This window comes from Falco naumanni, chromosome 5 (genome assembly GCF_017639655.2).
Source record: "Falco naumanni isolate bFalNau1 chromosome 5, bFalNau1.pat, whole genome shotgun sequence".
Lineage (NCBI taxonomy): Eukaryota > Metazoa > Chordata > Aves > Falconiformes > Falconidae > Falco > Falco naumanni.
In genome coordinates, this window is record NC_054058.1 from 69,390,284 (window position 1) to 69,415,823 (window position 25,540).

The 25,540-nt window shown below is 42.7% G+C and overlaps 1 protein-coding gene across 3 annotated transcripts; it reads right to left on the reverse strand.

Annotated features, from left to right (window-relative positions):
• SEPHS1 (selenophosphate synthetase 1) lies at positions 1-25,292 on the reverse strand. Of its 3 annotated transcripts, XM_040595145.1 has the most exons (10): positions 25,184-25,292; positions 21,925-22,186; positions 18,651-18,754; positions 13,830-13,937; positions 12,788-12,942; positions 11,883-11,973; positions 8,426-8,525; positions 6,649-6,861; positions 6,271-6,333; positions 1,231-1,329 (listed from the first exon to the last, which is right to left on the reverse strand). In XM_040595145.1, exons 2-9 carry the CDS (start codon positions 22,115-22,117, stop codon positions 6,305-6,307), a joined length of 993 nt encoding a protein of 330 aa, XP_040451079.1. In that variant the 5' UTR covers positions 22,118-22,186; positions 25,184-25,292; the 3' UTR covers positions 1,231-1,329; positions 6,271-6,304. The 3 variants fall into 3 exon arrangements, with proteins under 3 accessions (XP_040451077.1, XP_040451078.1, XP_040451079.1); XM_040595143.1 differs by lacking the exon at positions 6,271-6,333 and having other exon boundaries at positions 1-1,329; positions 25,184-25,291; XM_040595144.1 differs by lacking the exons at positions 6,271-6,333; positions 25,184-25,292 and adding an exon at positions 24,394-24,628 and having other exon boundaries at positions 1-1,329.
• Positions 25,293-25,540: the final 248 nt, after the last annotated feature.

A 25,540-nucleotide genomic window follows, 5' to 3' on the forward strand; every position in this document is an offset into this window, starting at 1 on the left:
TAAAAAAAATTAAATATTTATTTTGAGTAACAAGCTTAAATTCAAGCTGCAATGTTGGCAATGTAGATTTTAAACACAGATCACAAAAGCGTGCAGAAAAATGTATTTCGTAAGAACAAAATAATACTAAGAATTATACTAAACAGCTGCTGATTTTAAAGAAACAAAAAAGGTTTGTAATCACTATACAAAATATAAAATGTATTAAACACTACCATCCACAGAACAGAGGTTTATTTTAGTTTGATTATATTTAAAAACTATTTGTGTAGTTATTCATATAGTGAATTGTAAATGAATATTATACAGTAACCTCCTTTTGGTCTGCAAAACCTTTGTTGCACTATAGCACATCCAATCACATTGCAAAAAAAAAAAAGAATTATTTTTCCTTACTATCAATAAAGAAAACAATCATTGATAATACAGTAAATATTGTCAGGTCTACAAATAATGAAATTAAAAATTACTCCTTCGACTCTGAAGCGCTCCCCATGCAAAGTCAGCACTTGCTCGTTTAAACAGAGTGCACTACCAAACAATGTCCAGGGTCGTAGATGCTCTCGGTAAGACTAAATCTCACCAAAAAAAAAAAATAAAAAAAAAAGAAAAAAAAAAAAGAAAAAAGATTGAATGTAATCATGCAACCCTCTTACTACTGGGTATACCCACTGTGTCACTTATCCGTTTATTGCCTTTCTGGAATATCACTCAAGGCATCAAAATTAGACTTATGATAAATATACATATAATGAAAGGACACAAACTGCTATTCGACACTACTACTGGTAATGTCTGTGCTACGTGAAAGCACCTTTAAAAAGAGCCTATGCGGCAAGAGATAAGTGTCTAAAGATTCAAAATGAATCAACAGTATTGGATAACAATATAATTCTCAACTCAGAAGCTGCCTCAAGATTAGGTGCATCTTCAGTTAATGTAACAGGAAAAAAAGGCAATGGATTTTATTTTATTAATTGTATCCACTCATAAACTGACCTAAGGCCACCAGATGTGCAGACACAACAAGTTTTCTTTTCTTTTTACAGTTCTTTAAATTGCAGGATGATAAAGGAATAGATCTATTTAAAAACAAACAGCTATTTCATTTATATTAAGAGGTGGCACCAGGCGTCGGGTTCACGTTCTGAGTGGCCACCTGTGGTGCAACTTCAATGATTCGCGGTTTGTCTATAATTCTGGCCGTGCGGTTGCCCTTCTCTACAATGCCGATAATCCACGCTTGGTGACCCTCGCCGTATTTTGGAGACTTGATTTCGGCACAGAAACGTGCTGCTTGCTCTCGTGGTAAACAGATGAGGAGGCCTCCTGCAATGAAAAAAAAATGCAGAGCGTTAAAATGTCCGATGGCAAAGCATTTCAAGCCTGATCTGCCAAATTCCTATTTAGACATGTACTTGTTGACTTCAGTGGATTCTGTCGAACTCCCAGAGAAGACACGGGGAAGTCAGAGCTCTTGCTTTACAGAAAGAAGTTTGTGCCCAAATTGAGTGTTTAGTGGGTATGTAAAGGAAGCCAAATACACACAAAAGATGCTGGCAAAAGGACGCCATACTGATGCCAACACATGACATACTGAAACAACACCAGCATTGTAAACTTCCAACAGAGGACTGCAAAGTGCCTCTGCACAAAAACATTTTGGATACAGGTCATATTCAGATACCTGTAACTACATATTGGTAGCAGCTGATTCTGCAAGTAATTCCATTGCCCGCAATGAAATCATTCATCAAAGTAGGGGCTATTACCAGAGAATGCAAGAGGCAGATTAAACATAGGCTTGATCCAGTGCTCCCTGTGACCGTCCTTCAGGCCCCTTTGAGAATTTTCTAATCTTTTTTAGCCTTTCCCCTAAGATTTTTTCTCAGAGACAATTGAAAAATATTTCATTTACCAATGAATGCTTTTCAGAAGCAGCATAGTAACTAGTTAGCTAGCTCGCCATTCAGTTATTAAACCTAAAATCGCTTTCATTCTGAGAATCCCAAAGCACTGAAAAAGGTGACTTGGCAACTGAATTTACTAGAATATGTTTGTCAGCTCTGGCACAAAATTCTAGGAGGCTCTGAGCAAGTAATTTAATGTTTTGGTGCTACCCTTTCCTATATCCCTTACCTTTTCTACATTTATGCTGTGTTATAACGTGTGAAGCACTGCAACACAGAGCAGCCAAGTCATCTGCAGATACTTAATTAAACCTCCAAGCCTTGCATACTACCTACAGTTTGCGCAGCTCACATCTGCACGTTGTGCTGTATCCTGACACACAGCAACCTCCTGTAAGGGACGTTAAAATATCACCTCCCATTGGAAAATGTTTGGACAACACAGTTAAGAATATATTCAGACAAACAGGAGTCTGGGCACACGCTGAGTCTTGCTTACTCTTAAAAGAGTTATTTGACCTAAAGACTTCTCGTCGGGGTGAAAAGCATCAGCCAGCAGCACGTCATGCCACTAGCTCCTGAGCCAACCCTGGTGGCAAAGGGCCACCTGCTGAGCCAGTCACCCTGGGCTCGGTGCCACCTCCTCCTCTGCGGCCCTTGCACAGCTTCTTAGCACCTTAGGCACCTTTATGTTTGCTTTTCCAATCAAATAGTCCTCTTGGTGGTGACTAAAGACACTTTTATTTTAAGGCCATGAGGAAGAAGCAGATACTGAACATGAGGAATTACTCATAAGGGTATGTGGAAACGCAAAAGTTATTTTTTAGGTTCTGTATGAAGCAAATGAGTGTGCCATCCAGGAAAACACCCCTCTCAGACATTTTGGAACATAACATCCAGGTACTTCCACCAAAAACAGCATACAAGCACCCCCCCACCCCGAACCCTGAAAGACAGCATTTAAACTACTGCAGATGTAACAGACAAAGCAACTGCAAAGGAATTATGTGCCATTCCCATGGAAATCTCTAAATGATCATTGTGGGAGATCATAAATCTCTAAATTTCTAATGAAGAGAAATCTTACATCATCGTGCAAGCAAGTCAGGGAAGAGGTTTACAAGTGGTAGTGCACAGAACATGCTACCTAGCCAAAAGGGAGGAATACAGTGAAAAAGGAAATAAAGGAGTGAGCTCAGGAATAATCTTCATTATCTTTTCCCCACACACTCTCTTTTTACAGTTCTGTGTCACTTGTACACACACCTTGTTAACATTCTTTGACCAGGACAGAAAATATGTACAACCCCCCTATTTCCAATCAAAAATCACTTCCCACCTGCTCGCTGGATCCCAAACTTGGATCAATAACCTTAATAAAGGCTATGGGCTACTCTCAGTCAGTTGCAGGATACCTGTATGCAGGGATTATAATTATTTCTCTGCTAGACTGACCAGTCTCTTTAACCCTTTGGGTAAGTCCTTAAGGTTTCCCACTATGCATTCTAGCCTGGTCCATGTTGCTGGTGCTCCCAGCTGCTGGTTTTTGTCCCACAGACAACTACAAGAAGCTTCACCTGTGCAAGGTCACAGCCATTGCGAGTTTAAGCTGTTGCTATGTGCCTGTGGAAAATGAAAGCAGCAGTGCCAGTCTGCACTGAAGCAAGTGGCATTTCATGGTGTACCAAGTTTTTGAGGTCTGCGTCAGTCACAGCTGAAGGCAAAGCAAAGCCTGAATGAATCATGGCAGTTTGAGGGTTTGCTGCTTCTTTTGGGGGTTCAAAGGATGCAGGTACTTGGTGTCTGTCCTGGCTTACTTTTTTAAAAATGAAAGGTTTTTTTGGTAAGAAGTTTTGAACATTGCTGGTTTTAACAGTCGTATTGCAAGCAGGGAAGTGGACACAGAAGACTTCAAAAGCAGACTAGACAAAGCTTTGCAATTAAGAGCAGAGATAACAGACAGTTCCTGAATCAGAACCAAGTGGCCTTGCTCCTGCTAATGGCTTTCTCCCACAATGACTAACAAAAGGATGAGATCATAGCCTTGCCTCTTGTCAGGCACTAACACAGGCCTTTCTTTCTACCCATCTGCCCATTTCCACAAAATCTGCACAAACACTGAATAGTTGAGGTACCTCTGCTACACTAACAAAGCTGGCTGACATCAGTCAATAGTTTCAAAAGTTATTTAGAAGAGGACTAGTGAAAATACTCTATGGGATATTCATGCATGTGTGTAACCCTGTAACTTATTTCTGCAAGTAGCCAGTCTAACAAACAGAATTCTTTTGAGACTAACTGCCTGACTGCAGCTTTAACTACTACCAAAGCGTTACCTAAAAGAGCGTAAAAATCCCGTAAAACTGCAATTTTAAGAAAATAGACCATAAACAAGAGTGCCTGGAAGATGGAACAGATGACATAATAGATCTTTCCAACACTAACTTCTGTCAACAGGTGCCCAGCAAATGCTCACTGGAAAAAACCACAACAGTCTTAAAATCCATTCAAATCGTTTTTCAGTAAAATTCTCATTGCCTGCCCACTCTGCTGAAAAACATCTGTTAGCAAATGAAGAAGCTACAGACACGAGCATTTCTGGAAGTTTAAGCCAGCAGAGAAAGGGCGGATCTGCATTACTGTATGAACAGCCCTGAGCAGCCCCCACAAAAGGCATCCTCACAACTGGATACACAGGCGCAGCAAGGGACGCTTCCCTTCACATAAATCAACTCCAGGACATGAAGCGTGCAAACAGCCTGGGTCTGAATGCTAACGAGCCATCCCAGCACACCATGCCCAAACTAATACACACTGCTGCGATGTGTCAGGCAATCCAGCGTAAGCCTAAAGCCTACGGGACTGCAGTTATATAGCTTTCCGACCAGAGCTATTCCATCCACGTGGCTGTGGATCTTTCTAGTATTTGGCAGATGCTGCCCTGTAGCAAATCCCTATAGCCACCTCTAATGTGAGAAATGCAACACTGTGATGAAATCAAATATACGTGTTTTGAGGCACTCAGTTCACAAATAACCAGACTATGTCTTGCTGTTTTTTCCATCATCAATGTTGAAACACAAGCTGTTCAGTATTTCAAAGACACTTCTTGCTCTCAGTCCCAAAAGAGGTTCTTAAGTCGACTGTTTTCCACTTCCAAGTACTCTCATAGCAGCGCACACATCCACGGAGTTTTACATTCCTTCAGTGAAAAAGACAGAACTGGATATCCCCAGGGTGCAGGATGGGCAGCTCTGAAGAGCCCAGTGCTCAGTTTGCAGCTAAGTCATTCCCACGGCAACTGCTATACAAACCTCTGCCGCAGCCACTCACGTGAAAGAGCATCTTGCACTTCCAGCTCTGTGTCCACACTATTTTTTGGAGTCTTTGGAACCAATAACAGATGCTACTAGCACTCTGGTTACGTGGCTCCTGGGTAGCAAGAATCTGTCTGGTGCTCCCAACCTTAGTGACACAGCTTGCCTAACTGTCACCAGATATTTCTGGTCTCTGCTGACTGACGCTGGATTTGAACTCCTGAAAGGGTTCATGTCCCATATCCTGTTACACATCATACAGTCTCTGTAGGACAGAGTGTCTGTTTAAACACAGATGGCTAAGGAACAATTCAGCAGATCATGGTTAAGTTGTATATTCACTAGGGGAAAAGTTTATGGCTCTCACTGTGATGCTTCTTTCCAGATCTTCGGACTGTTTTGCTGCAAGGGGCCCCCTCTGTTCTGAACTGCAGAGAACTTGGATAATACTTTTGGAGAGCAGGAAGAGGGTGGGGAAATGAGATACGAGAAAAGACAGATTTGTTGCTACATCTTCTCCATTTCCCAAAGAGAAAGAAAAATCAGATTAAAGAAGAAAAACAAAATGGAACAGGACAGAAGATTCAAGGGGAAAACGAAATACAGAGACTTCCAGCAGAAGGCAGTGATCCCACTAGTCAGCAAAGTGGCTTACACTTAGTAATAAGGCAACTTCAAAAACATCAGAAGTTTTATCATCTGATGACTGTTTAAATGTTTTTCCACAGCCCAGTTCTCAGTACACATCTGCTGCACTCATTGCCACCTCAAGTGGCAGCTTTACTTAATAGAAAACTCAAGAAACTAATGGGTCAGAGACCAACACCCCCACCCTCCCACCCCCAGCTTTTTTTTTTTTGCTGCTAGTCAGATTTGATACATGTAAGGAAGAAAAATCAGTATTCTCGGATGTCTGTGTGCTGCGGACAGAGAAGGCCTCAGTTGCCAAGACTAGCCCATTCAGCACTAAACTTCACACATATTCATAATGAGAAACAAAACACAACCCATTTGACTGGCAAACCTACTGCAGGTGGCTTTACCTTTGAGAAAACTCTGTCAGCTGTGCTGGGATTTTCAGATATTCACTGTTCTGGAGTTAACAGCTAAGAGAGAAAGAGGTTTCAAAAGAACTGAGAATCAGCACTAACTTCTATCTGCAAAATGTTCTAGATATAGCAAGGGTTTCTATAATAGTGTTTCATAAAGAAGTAGAAGGCATTCAGAACAGGATGGTGGTTTGGAAGTTAAGCTGAAGAAGTTAATTGTGAACAGTTGTGTGGGTAATGCTCATTAGCTTGGCTATATGCCAAACCAACTGTGATTTTGAATGCAAAGCACATGATTTGTACATCTGAAATGTTATTAAATTCTAATGTGGAGGTGTAGTGAAGCAAGAGGGTGGTACAAGTGTCACCTACCTGAAGTCTCCGGACAAGTCCCATGCATGAGGCCAAACATATTGCCACAAGCCTTACTGACAGCAGCCATCTTGGCAAGAACAGGAAGGTTATGAATAACAAAGGACACCTCGTTTCGCTGCTGCTTGGCAAGGTTTTGTGCATGCCCCAGGATTCCAAACCCTGTGATGTCTGTAGCTGCATGTGCATTGAAAGTGTGCATGAGTCCAGCAGCTACAAGACAGGGAGGGGGAAAGAAAACATAAATCAGAAAAAAAAGATTGTCATGAAAAGCAATGCTTCCACAATATTGTGCACAGTCCGAAGGAAGCTGCATACCTTCAATTCGAATCAGGTTGGGTTACTGTTAAATTATTAAAATAATAATAATAAAAAAATCATACTTGAAGGAAACTGGAATTCACCAATACTGCATGTAACGCTTAAAAAAATTCAACTTTTACTTAAGGTATTAAACCATGTTGAAAATCCAGCACTGAAGTTAGACTTATGAGCACACTCTACTAGACATGTGCTACTAATTTATATTGGCAGTCTAAGAAACAGAGGTTTGCTCCAGATTCAAACTTCCCAAAGCTGAGGGCCAAAGAGGTTCTGAGCTCAGCGCTGCTTCATTGAGGGCAAGGACCAGACTCATGCTGGGTCAGTTTTCTTACATCTCTTCCCCTGCCACTCCATAAAACCATCACATCAGAACTGAAGATCTGGACTCTTAAAGTTTTAAGAGCTTAAGAACAAAGCCTGCAGGTTGTGGGGGAAGGGCCCCAGCCTCCCCACCTAGGCATTCATTAAATTCTTGGGCATTTGCAACTGGAGAGCCCTGGGTAGGAGAAGGGCACCTCTGCACGCAGGATAATAGTTCCATTTAAGAATATTTAAGTGTTGTTAAAGGTGCTCGAGAAGACTGAGTGGAGAAAACAAAACCAAGAACTATTTGCCCTTCTTTGGTGCTTCCCAATACATGAACAGGACCAGAGTTCCTTTCCAAAAGACAATCCTGGTAATTTATTTTTCCTGGAAGACTTTGAGAAAGAAAGAAAAACCAGTGGGATGATATAACAAATACCACATGAAAACTGAATAAAAGGAAGAAGAGATATTTAACTATCCCTGTTCCTTCAGCTGAGAAGTAAGGAAATGCCTAATTCAACTCTGCTTCTCCAAAGACATTTTGAACAAAGAAGGGAAATCCTGGACTAGAATTTTTAAGGTAAAAGCAGAACCTTACCTCTACCAAAATCAAAAGAAAAAACCCAAACAAAATCCACCACAAAAACAGGAAAAAAAAAAAAAAATCAGGAAAGAAAACGTGCTAAATACTCCAACACTTTGGGAAGCACATAATGTGACAAAATTAAAAAATAAGAATTTAAATTGAAGTGTACAAAATTGAAGAGCTTTTCCTTTTGTACTCTGTTTTGAATTTTTTAAACATTACAGTCAGGCCCTCACAAGTTCTCCAGGCACAGAAGACAACGAACAAATTCAATATATTTCCCTTTAAAACATGCTCTAACTCACTGGGATGCTACTTGCAGCATTCACATGAGTCATAATCATCTCCAGCAGCATTTGTGTTTTGCTGTATAATTAAAAGAGGGTGTTTGATTTGAATTTGCTTGCTTCACAAACGCTGAACAGCAGGAAGACAGGGCAGAAGGAAGGGATAAAGTGGCTGTGTCACATTTCCCCATGAGAGTGAAATTAAATTAAGTATGGAATTGGAAAAAACCCACAACCTCCCTTCCGTTCCCCCAACACATGCCTCCCTTCTTACCTGTTCTGTTCAGTCGTGCCATATTCATCATCGCTTCCTGGTATGCTAGTTCTACATCTTCTTGCGTTACCACTAGTTTGATTTTATTCCACTTTTCTGGCTAATGGATGAAATAAAGATGATTCTTTCAGATTTGTAGCTGTATATTTTAAAAGCACATCCCTACCACTTTAAAAAAATTGTTCATCCAAAACATACTTTTTTTTTTTCCTTCTTACACTCCATTAGAGGGGCAAAAGGTTCAGCAGTCAGAGGTGCGTGCCTTGCTCTGCTGTACCTAAGTGAAATTCATTGAAAGATCTATTAGGCACCAAGCACCTCAAATCTTGCTTTCAGTAGCAGAGCAGAGTGGAATAACCTACCCTAGGGCAAAGAACTCTTTCAAAGGCAACTCTCTGGCTTGAACTCCGCAGCCAAATGAAAACAACTTTGTTGCTGGATGTTGAGATTTGTAATCTCTGCCTTCTTGATTTTTTTAAGAGAAAATTCTTGATTTCACATCTGGACACTGATCAAGAAAGGCCACTGATATCCAGAAGCCCTGACCTGAGGAATGTATACTAAGGCAGGATGTAATCACTATAGTGAATTGAGATTAAGGCAGTTTCACAAGCTTCCTTTACAGTTTAATACCAGCATCTCCTTCCACCCATTCTCCACTGTCTTGTATGAACTCATGCCTCCATCACATTCCAAGCAACACTTTTCATCCCAAAAGGGTCTCGGAACAATTTAGGAAATGGTACCTTTAAAAAGGGCAATTGTTTCATTCAAAGCTGAAGTAATTCCAGATCCAGAACAAAACAAAGCAACCATTTAAGTGTTAAAAGTAACACTACAAACTGGTTTAATTTTCTCCTTTTTTACAATGGAAATAAAATTACAAAGAACTGAGAGTAAACCAAAACAGGGTTTTTGAAGCCACAATGGCTACACTGCCATTTCATACAATAAATGCATGGAAAAAACTTCTTGCTAAAGCAATGGTGCAAAAACTGCTAAGAGTTGGTGTATGTTGCTACACTGGGGAAGGATCTTGTCAAAGAGGCTCTTACCCTTAACAAATGAGTGCTGACTTCAAGGGGTGTATCAGAGAATCCAGAAATGGCAAGAAGGAGAAAAGACTGGTCAGCCCAAACAATTTGTTAAAGAGCAAAGAAGTGTAGCAGTAAGACCAGAGCTTCTGAAATTAGAAACTGGGTCTGATCAATTAAAGAAAAAGCATATTTATTTATATAAATGAGAGACCAAGTGAAAAAAAATTAAGCTATTACAGAGATGACAGAATAGTGATTATTCTTACTCCAGGTATGATTGAAAAACCTGAGCAGTCATTCTGCCTTAGTTTTCAAAAAAACAGTTCTGAGTCCGATGATGGGATGGAAACTGGTCAGATGATGGGAATGGAGATCACAAATGAGGTGGAAGCAGAACTCAAGGCTGAGGCTAGAAGAGCCACAAACACAGGCAAGATACAAATTAGATGTAAATTCCTCTCCACTATAGCAATCAGATACTGGAGTTAGTAAACAGGAAACAAAGGCAGAAAAGTTCACAAAAATCCCCAAACAACTTTTAAAAAGCAAGCTTAAATTTCCAAATGGGAAGGGTCTGTAGACAACAGCAAGGGCTAGAAAACCCTTTCTGAAGGGCCACATGACAGCAACCCTTTTCATGCCTTTCAGCTGAAAGAGGAAAAGGCAAAGGGATGCCAGTTACCAGCTGCAGACCAGCCTACAGTCCACATCATCAGCCTGGCAGCCAAAGCCACAGCAAACAGCTTCATCACGCCCAGCACATCCCTGACCTGGTCCTCGGTGGGGCCCAGCTCCCTGCAGGCTCTTCCTTTGCACCCTATGGCAGCTGCCGCCAGCAACACAGCTGGGGCTTGGCAGCAACAATGTTGGCAGCAATCAAGCAAGGAGCACAAATTTGGCCTCCGTTTCAATCTTCCTTTCAACTTGTCACCAAGAACTCCTTCACTACTGCTCTGTGTAAATACTGCAGCTTTTAGGTTGGTTGTTTGGGGTTTTTTTCCACATTTGTGTTGCAGACACATATCCCTACATTTCAGTTTTCCTTTCTTCCCTATGCATAAACTTGCCATACTATGTACCTTCTCCCACATACTTTTAAACACAAAGTCAAACTCCCTACCAAAATTTGATCTATGGTGGATTTGTGATGGGTAATTCTAGTTTCACTTTCCAGACTCTTTCACAAAACAAAGCTAAAGAAAAGGCAGCACAGCCACTCAGAAATTTTCCTACCGCAATCAAAGATATATGCTGTTTACATGTAATAGGAGGTTCGATTTCCTTGCTGTCTTCATTTTTCAGACCAGAAAGTGTTTCTGGCTGACAGCCAAGAAAATTAGAAGTACTTGAAATATGTGGAAATTCAGACTATCCTTAATTTGCAAGTCTGTCAGTACAATAACAGATATGTTAAGTAAGATTATGGCCAGAAAACATACTATAAAATTGGTGTCTTGCTGTTTCACTTCATTTTCATATCAAGATTATCTGAGGCCCTGATCCTTATATCTGATTGGAAAACACAGGATTCTGCAGAGGTCAAAACTGCTAGGCCAGACCCTACAAAGAAGGAGAAAAATATCTTTTTCTTGTTGCTCACACTTCAGACTCCAATGATGGTTTAAGCTGGTTCTCTCCCACTTTTGCTAACACAAGCTGTGTAATTAGAATTCATCTATCTGACAATGTAGTGGCCAACAGCCAAAACAAAGTAGATTCCAGCTTACTCCTCTGCCAGTCTATTGGCTCAGTAGGCCCAAAAGCAAAAAAGATGCATCATTTTAAAGTGTAAACTGAGCAGTTACAATTCTGAAGACACATACTGGGAGCCAGACAACATAAGCAGATGCCAATTTTGCAGTCACTTTTCAGTTCAGTAGTTACATTTTTGCCTGAAGTAACAGATGGAAGTATGTCTACATAGATAATGCTGCTAGAAATATTCTTATTGAATGCACAGAGTAATAAATGTGAAACGTAGATGTATTTCCATGTACACAAGCAGAAAGCCCGTGAACACAGACAGCAATCTTGGCCTAACTGCCATCAATAAGCTTTTGCCAATTACTTTGGCAGGTGGAGTAGGCCATAATTTTACCCAGGGTGCTAGTCCGTTGTTCTGTTAGTAAACAATTTTGTTTATTACAGCAATGCCCAGGAACTAACTAAGAATATGATGTGATTAAGATGGGCTTGCTAAGCACAAAATAGCAAACTGTCTCGATTTGAAAATGTTTTGCACATAAGCCAGCAAGGCTGAGACACCAAGGAGGAAGGAGGAGAGAGAGGTGGTAGATCACTCCCAGTTGAGCCCTCAGCGTACTTATTACAGTGCTGAACTTTGTCATTTTGAGGGAATGAGGAAAGTTACCTTTAACTCACCCCCCTCTTTCCTATTTCTTTTTCTGCAGTGTACTCACAATATCTAGCCACTGATGGACAGCTACAGCCACTTGTGTTCCCAAGGGTTTAGTTAATACAAGCACATCTCCTGGCACTGCATTGTCTGGCCTGAAAACAAAGAATTCATATATTAATTACATAGTGAGATTCACACACATTATTAGGAATAAGGGCTGACAATTACATTTTCACAGACCAGTGTATCTTGCACAGTTAAAAAACTGACTAATTCCAGAATCACCCTTTGGGATTCATTGCCATGGGATATTATTGAGCAAAATGCTGCAAACTTATTTAAAAGTGCTAATTCCTTCTTTCTTGGAATAGAACAATGCTTGCAGCCAGACACACTCAAATTTACATCTTTTCTTTCAATCTTACTGAAGACGTAAGATAGGATAGGGGGAAAAAAATGACATTTGTAACTGAGGGCATAAGATAACAACCATCACTAGGATCATGAACAAGTTCATTGGTATAGTGAACATGCCACAGTGGGACATTCAAAATTAGCTACTGTTAAATGGACAGAATGCTGTAAAGGCAGCAATTCTGTAGTTCTCCACAGCCATTAATAAGATAATTGGAAGATGGTTTAAAACTATATGTATCAATGACAGAAATTTATGTCCCAAACCAGTCTTCAATACCTGTAAAGTAAAGGTTAGAAGCTTAAGTCTCCTATCAAAAGGAGACTAGGATCAAAATATACTGGGGGGATGGTGAGAAGTAAAAGGACATCCTGTTTAAAAAAGCAAATGTGTACAAAAGAGATGTGGCATCTGTTGAGTGCTATGGACAAATGCAAGCAGGAGAGGGTACTGCTTTATTCATAAGGAGACAGATCACAATACTGTATTTAAAGGATTTTTACTGTATCCCTTCAGACCAGTGCCTTTGATTGTTTAGCGATTTAACTTACATTATAAATTCATTAGGCTGACAGACTGTCGTGGCCACTCCTCCTAAAACAATCCAGGGATTTAACACTGTTTGGCCACCAGTAACAGATGTTCCTGCCTCTTCTGCTGCATCTTTGAAACCCTGGATAATTAGAGGCATCACTTTGTCTCTTTCCTAGAGATCAAAACAGAAGTCAGAGTTCCATACATGGCAGCACTAGTCATTTCAAGACCGGTCCAGGGCTTTAATCACTCAAGGCAAATACCCTCATGGCAAACAGTTCATGACAGAAAAGCCACACTTAGGAAGAAGAAGAGGTTAGCCTCCTGAAAATTGCATGTTATCCCATACAGCATAGTTGTCCCATGGTTTTACAGCCCTGTGTAGAAGAGGTGAAGAAACACTCTTCAAAATGTTGTATAAAAGTAGAGAAATTGAGTTCTGGAAACTCAGAACAACTATCCTGCTGTTGTAATCAGGTACAGCCACAGCAATGCAGTGCAATAAGGCAAAGTTAAATCATTTGGCCTCTACTAACCAGCAAAGTCTCAACCTACTTCCTTCTAAGAACAAACATCCCTTTTTTGCTAGAGCAAAACAAAACCACGTTAGTCACTTCCACAAAAGCGACAAGAGAAAAATAATAAGGGGAAAAAGAAAAAAAACATAAAAGGAAAAAAGGAAAAGCAATCTATTTCAGTTTCTTCTTCAGAGAGATGTTAAAAAGCTGGCAGAAGCAGACCAGAAGCATCTATCCAGAATGATACATGAACTGGTAATCAAATGCTGCCTTGGAGCACTATTGTCGTGAAGTGACAGAAGCAGGGACCCCATTTTGGTGGGGATGAAAGGCAATAGCACAAGAAGACCACCATGCCACAGAAAATTGAACTATTAGCAAGAGACCTCAAAATGTTTATGAGGCAAGACTCATGCTATGAACTGAGACACTCAATAAAACCATCTCTTTTTGAGGAGACAATGCACTACAGGTAAATACATTCTAAGCATATTTAGCTGTTTGGGTCTTCCTTAAAAAGAAAGTACAAAAAAAATCTTACCCTATCTGTCATTTTATTGCTGATTCCAAGGAGCATCAACATGTTGTCACATTCTGTGACCCCCATGGCATAAAGGTCACTTAGGACATTGGCACATGCTATCCGTCCCTGAAAAAGAAAGACAGACAAAAAAAATTTGCAGGACTGTTCATAAATGTTCAAACAAACACCTGCCACAAACAAAACTTTCAGCATGAGTTTGTACTCTTGAGACAGTTGCTTATTCCACAGGCTCCTGCATTAGGAAATCTAGCCAAAGATGTGGTATAATCCATTTCATGCAACCTGTCCATCTAGAAGTGCAGGTATCTCCTCCCTTTTACAGATAAGGAGATGATTTCATCCCATTTGTCTTTGTCAACATACTCTCTCACGACTATGTAGGAATCCCACCTGAGTTCAGACTGGATGCCTAATTTGAGAGGCTGAAGTTAAGCTCGACAAAGTCTATCTTTGATAGCAACCTGTTTACTTCATCTGATATGTTCCTATTAACTTTATTCCATCATAAAACTACACACTGATGAAGATGACTATCGTACGTAACTCACAACTGCTAGGAAGCTAATCCAGAACGCATATGTTGCTGTACCCCTTCTGCATGGCAATACATAGGAGACAGGGAACTTGATGAGCAAGTTCTTAAGAAAGTACCCTTCTTCCCGGAGGATACAGTTGTGCTGCCAGCAACACGGCCACACTGGGGTGCTTTTTCTGTCAGGTTGTCAATAAGAAGCTGTCTGCAGAAGACAGCATGCACAGGAGATTAAGGAGCTCAGGGCTCCCAGAAGCTGGCCTTGTCACTGCTTAGGAGCACGCACAAGTACCGAGGGGAGATGTCTGTCCCCTGCCACTTCTAAGTGAGGGAGATGCATCTACTCCGTCACTTGTTCAAGTCAGGAGATAAAGCTGAATTTTGCTACAGCACATACATTTTTATTAATTTTTGCATGTGTGAGCATGTCTACTAACAATAATTTGTCCAAAAGACAAAACTGGCCATCTGCTGAAGGTTCGTCTAAGAAGTCGTGAAGCTGACAGCACTGAGAAGGCATCACTTAGGTCACATGAGCTTAGCTACTCTCATTTTACTAAATTAATGGTGCCGAGTCAGGGCTTGTTGAGGTGTGGCCCCAGCACAGTTAAGACATCAAGTTTCCTGATGAAGATGCAGAACTTTCTGATATAGGAGTGCCCTAAGGGACAGCAAGATCATTTTAAAATAAAGGACAAATTATGTCGTGTTACTCTGGAAAACTCCACACATTTTATTAAAATTGATTTAGATTTACAGCTGTAGAACTGTAACCAACATCTGGTTTTAAGATTTTAAATCTGTGCTTTTCATAAAGTTCAGAGGCAACACCACCATGACAAAAACAACAACATGCTTATTTGACACAATTTGGACTACGGAAAGATGCTTCAGCTGGAAGACAAATTGTGGGGGGATCTAAACATGTTTCCACCATCTCTAAAACCTTACAGTGTAATCACACATCCAGGATTTTTGCAAAAAATTAGTATTTTCAGGCAGTTAAGCTCACTTGCTGATGACATGAAATAACATCTCCAAATAGCAATTAAATATAATCCAGTTTTCCATAAATTCAAGAGCTTCCAGTGGCATCAGAGGAATCCCTTATACTTAGAACTGGAATGTTTTAATCATTTAAATCTTAAACTATTAAGAGAAGAGTGAGCTGTGTACTGCATAGTTTGATGGAAATTGGCCATTAAATTTCTAGATGTTTAAGAACAGTAAAGCCTGCCATCTCCATTTTCTGGAAGGGAACTATCAAACCCTTCTCCACTATCTTCAGTATTTACCAAGCAAACTGCTGGTTTATGCCCTCTTAGAAATGACAAATTTTTAAAACCCCACCGACAACAGTTCTCCATTCTAGTAGTCAGCAGTCAGTCTAACACTCCTTTTGCTAACTGGCAAAACCACTATGGAAACAAATTCAGGGAGTGCAAGTCTCAAGTAGCAGAGGGAACAACACACGGCTTGCAAACACCAAAAAACACAACAGGATTCACAAGCAGGTCAGCCTAGCTGCGTCCTGCCTGCTACCCGACTGCTTGCTTAGACACCCTGACACACAAGTACCTCTACATGTAATACTAAGAACTACTTATAAGGGCAAAGGACGAAGTATCAGACACCCATCTCCAGCCTTGAGTGAAGGTTCTTAAAAGAGCACCAAAAAGATTCCCAGAATGGAGGGGGAAGGAAGTCCGCTCTCAAACCAGCCAGTTTCTTCCTGCTCCTGTACTCAAAAAGGTGTCTCCACAGGGCCACAACAGAGGCCAGTACCAGTCCTGTGACCAGTGGCTTGACACTTATTATGAAACCCATTTTCAACTGCTTGTAACTTCTCGAATATCAAACCATTTAGGCTGAAAAGTCCTATGCTGGATACAGACTTTACTGGTGTACATCCTGGGGATACTTTGCACAACATGGATTGAGTGTTTTCAATAACACGGCCAAAGAGAAGGGGAAAGGGAAAAAGGAGGAAGACTTTTTTTTGCATATAATTGCAGAACTTTGTTTTAAAATAGGCAGTGACACAGTCAGAGAAAGCTGTTTTCTGAAACAGAAATCTGAGTTTCAGCTGAGTTCACATGCAGTTTTGCTCTCCTCAGCTGTTTTCTAATCCCTTCTGTCACAGCACCCAGCTTGGAGTCATTTGCACTTTTGGCTTTACCTGCTCACTTCCTCTGCCCCCTACTAGGACAAGAGATCAGAAAAGGTGCTGCACATAGACACTGTGCACAAAGAAAGGAAGAGACTAAATTAGGGAACGAACACCTGCTCAAAACCAAACTAGAATTGACTAGGTAAGGAGACAGAGCAAAAGAGCAAGAAGCAGCGTAGACTACATGTGAGTGATAACGAGATCAGTCGTAACAACAGACATGGGTCAAGGGGCATCTAGACTAAAAATGGAAAGAAGCAGCTGGAGAAACAGGGCAGCAGCAGCCTATCTTGAACAGAGGAGTCCAGAGCACACTCATTTATACATAGCCTGGACACAAACTCAGAATTCCTGAGTCTCACCATTCCTCTGCTCTTACCAACTGCCCATAAACCCCAAGGCAAATTGTATTTGACTGTCCTCCACCCAATGTTGGTCCATGCAAGGAAATGGCAATCTGCATTGCCCCCAGGCACTCTAGTCCCCCAGAAAGAATCTGAGCAGAGGGTCCAGCAGCTCCAATCCTGCACTGCAGGTATCAGCAAGAAGGCTTGTGACAGAACCCCTGTTCTTAGTTAGCTTTTAAGAAGAAAGATAAATCTGTAAGCAGGTTAGAAAGTAGCAAGCCACCACACTGCAATATACGTTGACAACAATGGGAAGCAAGGGACCTGAGAGTTAGAAAATATCAAAGCTACAGCTGCTGGTGCCTGTGGATCACAGGACAGACTGTAACTATGATGCAACCACTAAAGCTGGCCTAAGACCAAATTTACATTCCACTCCTACCACACTGGCCTAAACTTCATCTGGGCACAGGCTCATCTATCCACTCCCGTGCTATCTCAAACTCTTTGTATCTCCAAATAAAAAAACAACCCTCCCCCTTCACCACAGCCTTCTCATTTGGTCCCCCACTTGTTTTTGTTACAGGGTGAGAAAAGGGAGTTTCTCAGCTGATTAACTTGGACACCCATCTCCAACATTTTTTTCCCCCCTCTGGTCCTTGATGAGCTCCCACATGATATTAAAGCAAGCCACTTGAGTCAAATTTCTCAGCAGAGCTTAACAACTCTGTACTGCAGAGGCCAGCCTGAGATCTTAGCTGCTCAGTTTGCAGAGAGAGCGCTCTTCTGGAACAGAAATCAAAGGAGCTAGGTTTGCATATGAGCACACCACCTGGTCAAGCATGTTAAAAAAAAAAAATCCGTCCCAATCTCAAACTGCACGTCCAAAAACCTACCCAACAGGTCTCACAGAATAAACAGCGAACCAAGAGCAGCAAATAAACAGCAGTAAAACCATGCCTTGAAGCAAAGGAGTCACACTCAAATCACAGGGAACATGAATTCCAGCATTTCTTAACTTTCATTTAGCAAACATCTCCTACAGAACTTCTCACAGCTTTATGAAGTTCTTTTTTTAAAGTTCATTTGTTTCCCCATGACCTTCTGTTCAAGTCAATACTGATCACCACCACATAACACCACAGAGGAATCTCTACCAAGATGGACTAAATGAAACTGGGACACAAAATGAACTGAAGTCAAAGTGCACAGAACTTCCAACAAGCCGTTTCAACTTAACTATCCGCAAGCAGAAAGGCAGTACAACGGGAAAACTGGTGTTCACAAAGCACTCCGAAGCTGCCAGGTGCTACTGCCAACTACTGTCATTTAGGCATTTCCAGTCCTAACATGTTACCTGGTTATTTCAGAACCTCAAAAAAGGCCAATTACTGTGCAGTTCTGCTCATAACTGGAGTTTACTGTCTGCTGCTTCACAGGCAACTCTTTTTCTCCCCCTTTTGAGTTTTTCAAGCCAAATCCCACAGAACAACAGATGGAGGGAGGGAAATTTGAATTAAAGGTGGCAGTTCTCCCAGCTTTCACCTATAGAAAGCAGCACTGCAGCATTCCTGGCCAACACGGAAAAGATTACGGGATGAAACTATGTCTCTCCTTCTTCACATCTACTCAGGAAAGACTCTGAACACAGGTAATCAAACAATTAGCACTGCACATCTAGAAGAAAGTCAAAATTGCCATCAGATTGGTAAGTGAAAAGTACAAATCAAATCAGCAATATAGCTAACAATTAAGTTTAGCCAACTTACCATCATATAAGGATCATCCACAATAGGATAAATATAATCTGTCGTCTGGACCAACGACAAACCTCCATGCCTTAATGGAATAACGCAAGTGTCCATCCCAATTCCTGCACAGACAAGAAATCCATCAGTGAGGTGAGTAACTTTGCCCTTATTTATCTGATGCTCTTAACAAAAGAACTTAAAAAAAAATATCCATAAAATAAACACTGCCTAAACAGACACAGCAAATTCCTTCTGTAGAGAAAGCACATTGACAAACAAGAGGAAAACTGAGCAAAGAATGAAAACTCCGGACTGGAACAGAAGTGTAAACAGCTGAAAGCGAGAACTAAACTACAATGTTTTACATTTTTTTGCAGCATAATAATAGTGCATTAAGAACATCTGTGCTTGTATGTATGTACATTTAAAGTTACGAGGAACTTGGTAAACTGATACTGCCAAAAGCAAATAGGCTTCCCTGTCACTCCAATCTCAAAAAACCATAATGTCAGTTTTAAAAGGACATAGCCTCTCATAAAGGGCATTTCCTCACTTCAGGAGGAACAAAAGGAACGACATAAATCACAGCCTAGGCCTTCGGTCAAAAATGATTCATGCACTTGGAGCTTTTGCAACTGTGTTAACCTCACCTTACTTCTGTGAGGTTGAAAGGTGGCAAGACAAACTGCTAGACAGGGAAATTCCTCTGAGAAAACCACACATCAAATGCAGCCTTTTCTCTGATGGTGGATATTTCAAGCAGAACAAGTAATATTAAAACCACCCAGCATTTGCTGCGATGCAGAGCCTGCACAAAAGCTGCAGGTGCCAAATCACAACATGTTAGGCTGAGCTGAGGTCCCTGTTGATATCCTTGTGCCCTGTAGCAATGGCAGGTAGCTTACCTCCTTCCTGAACTGGCAGCAAGCTGCCTAGAATTACTTTGCATGCCTCGCAGGGCAAGAGTCTTCAAACTGCCAGTTTTCAGGGAGCAGATGCCACACAGTAACCTTTCCTCATGTATTACTGAAACACACTACCTAGCAAGAGCTACAAGCCAGTATTTGGCAGTGTCCTGTACAGGCATGGAGCAAGCTGCTGTCATCCAAGGTCCTACTGCAGACACAGAGCAGAAAGCCTGCCAGACAGCAGGTACATAGGTGGAGAGCATACTGCCCTCTCCTGCCTATGGAGGCAGAAGATCTTGCCTCAGAAGAGAAGGCATGCTGGCAGAGGCTCATAACTGTATTTAAGGCTGCTCATCCTCTGAAGAAGCTACCAAGCTGCTATTCATGATGTCCAGTCTCTCCAGAGACGTGCACACAAGCAGTTACAGAGAAGTGTCTCATGTAGAGGAGCTGTTTTGCCCTCGGTTCACCCACTCGTGCCATAATGCTGCAAGACTGATTTCACTTGTGCCATTTTCCACAACTTCTGCGCAAGTGCTGCTTGACAGACAAGCCAAGGGGCCACGATGGTCCTTCTGACTACGTTTCTGTTATACCAAAAAAGGATTGGCTAAATAAGTGAAACTGTTCAGAGAGGTGACTGAAAACAGTGATTTCAAGGTCCACAACAGCTCTGAGAGCTAGTATCAAACTTGCAGTTTCTTACTCACAGACATATTTTAAGATTGCTTTGGGTAACAGCACTTGCAGAACTAAAAAGGAGTGGGCTTGAGCCTGCTATGGCCAATTTCCCTCTTGCCTGCATCTCAAGAGCATGGTGCATATGCACAGGCTGTAGTTACCTGTCTATAACTTCTAAGCACAAGGCATCGGAGGCAAATCACACCAAACTTACCTGAAGACACATTTGTTAAAGGGATATTCACCAGAAAAGCATATTTTTGAGAGATCTGAACTCTCCACCTTCTAACAGGTTACCTGCTACATAGTATCATACCTACCTATCGATGGCATTAGTCTATTTTTTTACCTTTTCATGTAGCTGGAGAAGAAAAAAAAATCTTATTAGCAGTTCCATTACTGTTTAGAGCTTCTAACTTTCTAAGAGGACAAAAAACCCCAACAGCTATATTATTAGATCTAAACCAAACCATTACTGATTTTAGTAATTTGCCAAATTGAAATGCTGTTGTGCACAACTTATTTAATTTAGGAAAAAACCTCCACATAAATAGCAATTTGGGCATAAAAGAAGCTGGAAGTGTCCTTCATCAGGGAATATTAAATTATAGTGTCACCCCAGCTCCACACACAATTGCTGCTTAGATATTTCATACAAAGATCACCATTGTTTAAGCAAGAACACGGGCTCCCTACTAATCCCTCACCAAATTCAATCTCTACCAGAATAATGGGTTGCAACCTGTTAGCCCGCTAACAGACAATTAGCAATGTTAAAATAATTTTAAATAAGGTTATTGGACACTAAATTGATAATTAAATAACTTCAGAATAAATGCTACATTGATATTCCTACACTGAGGAAAAAAATTCATTCTGCACTGCAAAGCAGAGATTGAATATACAGGGCTGAGTCAATAGACAAACAGAATTAAGACTGTCATTAAACACATTATCTACATTAATTTATCTATATCAATATTAGGTACAGTAGCTGGTATCAAAATACCTACATTTGCCCTGTTCCCCATGTAGGTGGCTTGTGCAGGTTGTTTTCCCTTATTGCTTGCATCATTGTGCAAATACCAAAGAGAAAGTAAAGTTGGCAAGAACACAGAGGTCTTGGAAAGACAGCCTTTCCCAGGCAGCTTCTACAGGTGAGCAAAACAGTTAGTGGGGAACAACGAAAGGACTGAAAGGAAAAAGCTCCCTGTAGCTTTAGTAAGAAAGTTTTTCTCTTGCTCACTTTCTCTGACCCAGAACAGAGGGGAGGGAGAGGGGAACTTCACCTGTGAGTCACCTAGTTGCACAAAATTCACTGCATTCATGCATACATTTCTAAAGGCAATGTATTAATATGAAAGTCCAGAAATTAACTGATACGACTTCAGTTTGCAAAGCATCTACTGGGGAAAGGGAGGAGGAGACTAGCACATAAGCATATGCCTGTCACAACAGCCATTCCTGAACATTTTTTCTTTGTAGTTGAGCACACTGCAGGATGTTAAATAATTAAAATAATATTCTTGTATCCCAGATGCCAACAAACGACAACACAAGATTAATTCTTTGGATTTCTGGATGCTATACCTGCACTACATAACATACAATTTTCAAACTGATTAAGCAGACTGCAGATGAGATCGTGTCACTAGGCAGACCCAACAGAAAGACAACAAGTGTCCAGAGAAGCAACTGCTTACCCAGCCTGGGCATAACTGCCCCCAGGAACTGTTCATCTTCCTGAAAATGGTTTTCTTGTAGCGATTCGAGCAGTTTCTGTAAGACATCCTGTGGCACTTTGCAGCCTGTGCCTTTCAGTTCAGTGAATCGGGTCAGACGGAAGCTCTTGTCCAGTTCATAACTTTCGGGGTTAAATGACTCCCGAACAGACATGGTTCTCTCGCACAGACTGCTGGCCTTTCCCACCCCAGAGCAATGGTATTAGTTTCTCTGCTGATCAGTCTAATTTAATTAACAAAAAAAAAAAAAAAAAAAAAAACAAACAAAAACACACACACAAAAAACAAACCATTAGAAATTCCTAGGACCTGCAAGACAACAGGTTTTCCACATGGAGCAAGTCAAAAAAGAAAGCAAGTGCTCAGTTTCATCATTCACTTGTTAAGACAGATGGGCACACCTCACACAATTCTCTAAGACTACAAAGGAATGACTCCTCTTCCTACCTTCCAACATTTAAAACTATAACTATGTCAGGCGTATCAGAGTGAATTTCTTTTCCACATATGCTGCATAAGTTTTTCATTAAAAAAAAGAATCTAACACACTTATCAAGCTCATTTAACACAGAGGTAATGAAAGAAATAATAGCTCCCAGAGCACAGAGGCTGATTTCTAAAAGGCAGCCCGGGCCCTGATCCTGCAACATGCTCAGCAGAGACATCTGTTTGTACTCAGCCCAGTGCAGGGTCATAATTTCAGCCATTAACATATTAATGTCAAAAATAAGATGCTTTTCAAATAATGGCACTGCTTCAGTTCTGATGTAAGAAGCTGAAACTCCATAATACACCTGTTCTCCTTTGGGGAAAACACAATCCTGGTGTTCTGTTAGTACAGGTAACAGAAGAACAAAGAGACGTATTAAAGCAGACTGGTTTACCTACAAACATGCCAGTTTACCTTTCAGTATGTTCCCAGACACAAAAACATTGAAAAGTTTCTTGCCTCTTGAGCCCTTCTTTAGTCAACTAACGATACTGAGAATACAGAGAATTGTCCATTCAAATAGTAATGTAAAAAGCCACTGATGCAACTCATTTAATAAAATTCTTAACAATGCACGTCTAATTTTAGAACGTTTTTCCACTCTGACTCACATACACCACACTCCAAAACTAACAAGAGGCCTAACTGAGACACTGACTTCTAAACAGGAACGGCTGTGATAAAATGCAATTCATCTTTCTCAGCAAAGTTTTCAGGAATTACTAAAAACAACCTGTCTGCTGGAGTTTCTTAGAAAGCAAGGATCCTGCCTAACAACAAGAACAATGGTTCAGCAGCATTGCAGACAAAATGTGATACTGATGGTCTTGTCCTTATGAGGTTAGGCTGAAAAGCAAAGAAACTCGTGCAAGTGACTGGTATCTGCCAAGTTCGACGGTGCTAAATGTAAGACAGAAGTAAATCTACTGACTGTGCAACTGACCTCCCCTATAGAGCAGTTATTAACAAGTACAGCTGCTCCATAAACTTAGTCTACTAATTTATTGAATATGCTTTGTAGGAATTGAAGTTTTAAACTCCCTGAGAGCTTCTGATGTGGAGCCCAACTCCCCTAAATAGTGCTTTCCCTCCTTCTCTGGGAGGCGTGGCACTTAGTTAAAACAAATCTTCCAAAGCCCAGGCTTGGGCAGTAATCCAAACTCTAGTTACAAGGACGTGTCTTGGATGAGCAATGAATTCAGTTCGTAGCTGTTGTCTTCCAGTGCGAGACACTAAACACTTGCAATAAAAAAAAAAAAAAAGAAAAAAAAATCTGGAAAACAACCTGTCAACAGAAATAGGAGACAAAAGCTTTTCAAGGAGGGAGATTTATTTTTCTTCATTCTTTTTTAACACTTCATTCTCATTAATACTAGAAATTTATAAAAAGCAGCTTGCCCCACAAGGGAAACATTTTCCCTCATCTAACTTGTAACTCCAATATGCGCAGCACCCCCTACCTACTCACATAGGAAAGGATTCAGAGGCCACAGCCTACCAGGAACTTTTTGCAGCCTCGAGGACTGTAAAGACACAGTAAATCACGCTTCCCCAGTTTGAAAACCGATCTCGAGACGAACAAGACGATTTTATTTAAAAGAAAACCCCCACGGCGCAAGAGCACGCGGTAACTTGTTAACGAAGGTCCGGCTGAAGCTGCATGCAACTATGTATTTCGCAGACTGCCAAGAGAGCAACCTTCCTCGCAAGACCAAGTTTCTTGTGACTTGTGGCAGTCCAAGGCAGGCATGCAACTGGAGCGCTGGGCACCCCTCCCCGGCAGGAGAAAACACCTCGTAACCCAGATGTTCCTTGCCTTAAAAGAACGGCATAATAAATATTAAAAACGAAAGCTTAACCCTTGCCTCCCTAAAGAGCGGAGAGGGGAGAGCGCAGGAGCAAAGGGGAGAAGCGAGGCAGAGCCGGAGGCGAGTACCTACCCCAACCAGACCCCAGAGCAGCCGCCAGCAAGCCCCCCGCCCGCCGCCGGCAGGGCCGGTAGCCGCTGCAGCCCGCTGCCCGCGGGGCGCGGCCATGGCTCCAGGACACCTTAAATTCCCGGCCGCCGCCTTCCCGGGCGAGCCAGGGCCTTCGCCGCTGGTCTTTGTGCGGCCGGGGAGGCGGCGGGAGGAAGCTGCCGGGCCGGCTGCCGGCGGGGAGGCGCGGCGCACGCAGCCGCCCCCGGCTCTCGCTGCAGACCCGGGGGGCGGCCGGGGCGGGCGCCCCCCCGCGCGCTCAGGTAAGCTGCCAGCCGGGGCGGGGTTAACCCCCCGCCGGCGGGAGGGACGGGGGGGGGGGCGGCACCGAGGGCGCCAGCGAGCGAGCGCGCGCGCGGGGCGGCCGGTGGGACCGTTGGGGCGCGCGCGTCCCCCCCGCGTTCTCCCCCCCCCCGCCCGCCGCCGCTCCGTGAGAGGGAGGGAAAAAAAAAAAAAAAATGTCGGCGGGCGAAAAATTTAACCCGTCCGTTGCCGGCGCTGGATTTTTTTAAAGCGGTCGCGGCGCGGCGCACCCCCCCCACCTTCCCCCGCCCTTCCCCCGGGGCCGGGCTGAAGGAGGGCGGCGGGGCCCGGGGCCAGGCGGGCAGCCCGCGCCCCGGCGGTGCGGCACCGCGCCGCCCCCCGCGCTCGGCCCGGCGTAACGGCGGAGGCGAATTCCCCTTTAAATCTCCCCGCCGTGCACCCCCACCCCCCCCCTCCTCCTCCTCCCTCCCTCCTCAGGTCTCCCTCTTACCGGCTCGCCTCCTCGCCCTCCGCCTCCTCCCGCGAACGGGACTCCCAGCCCAGTCCCACAATGCACCGGGCGCGCCGGGCTCTCTCAGCGCCGCCTGAATAGAAATGCCGCCGCCGCGGCCGCCGCCGGGCACGGGGGGGTTAAACCTCCCCCCCCACCCCCCCCGGCGCCGCGCTCCCCGCCCCCTCCCTCCCTCCCGCCGGCCTCGCGCGCAGCGCTCTGCCCCCTTCCCGCCCCGTCCCCCCGCGCGTTCCCGCGCACCGGCGGCGCGCGCCCTGTTGCCGCGCGACTTGTTGCAAGCCTGTGCGCGCGTGGGCTGCGCGGGGCGAGCTGCGTTGCACGCGCACACGCACACCC

Bases quoted from the DNA above. Each gene is read 5' to 3' on its own strand.
- SEPHS1 (XM_040595143.1), bottom strand. From the start codon at position 22,117: ATGTCTGTTCGGGAGTCATTTAACCCCGAAAGTTATGAACTGGACAAG. The intron at 18,755-21,924 runs GTAAGCAGTTGC...TTGTCTGTGCAG, and splicing joins GGCAGTTATGCCCAGGCTGG to GAATTGGGATGGACACTTGC. The intron at 12,943-13,829 runs GTAAGATTTTTT...TTTGATCTCTAG, and splicing joins GCAATAAAATGACAGATAGG to GAAAGAGACAAAGTGATGCC.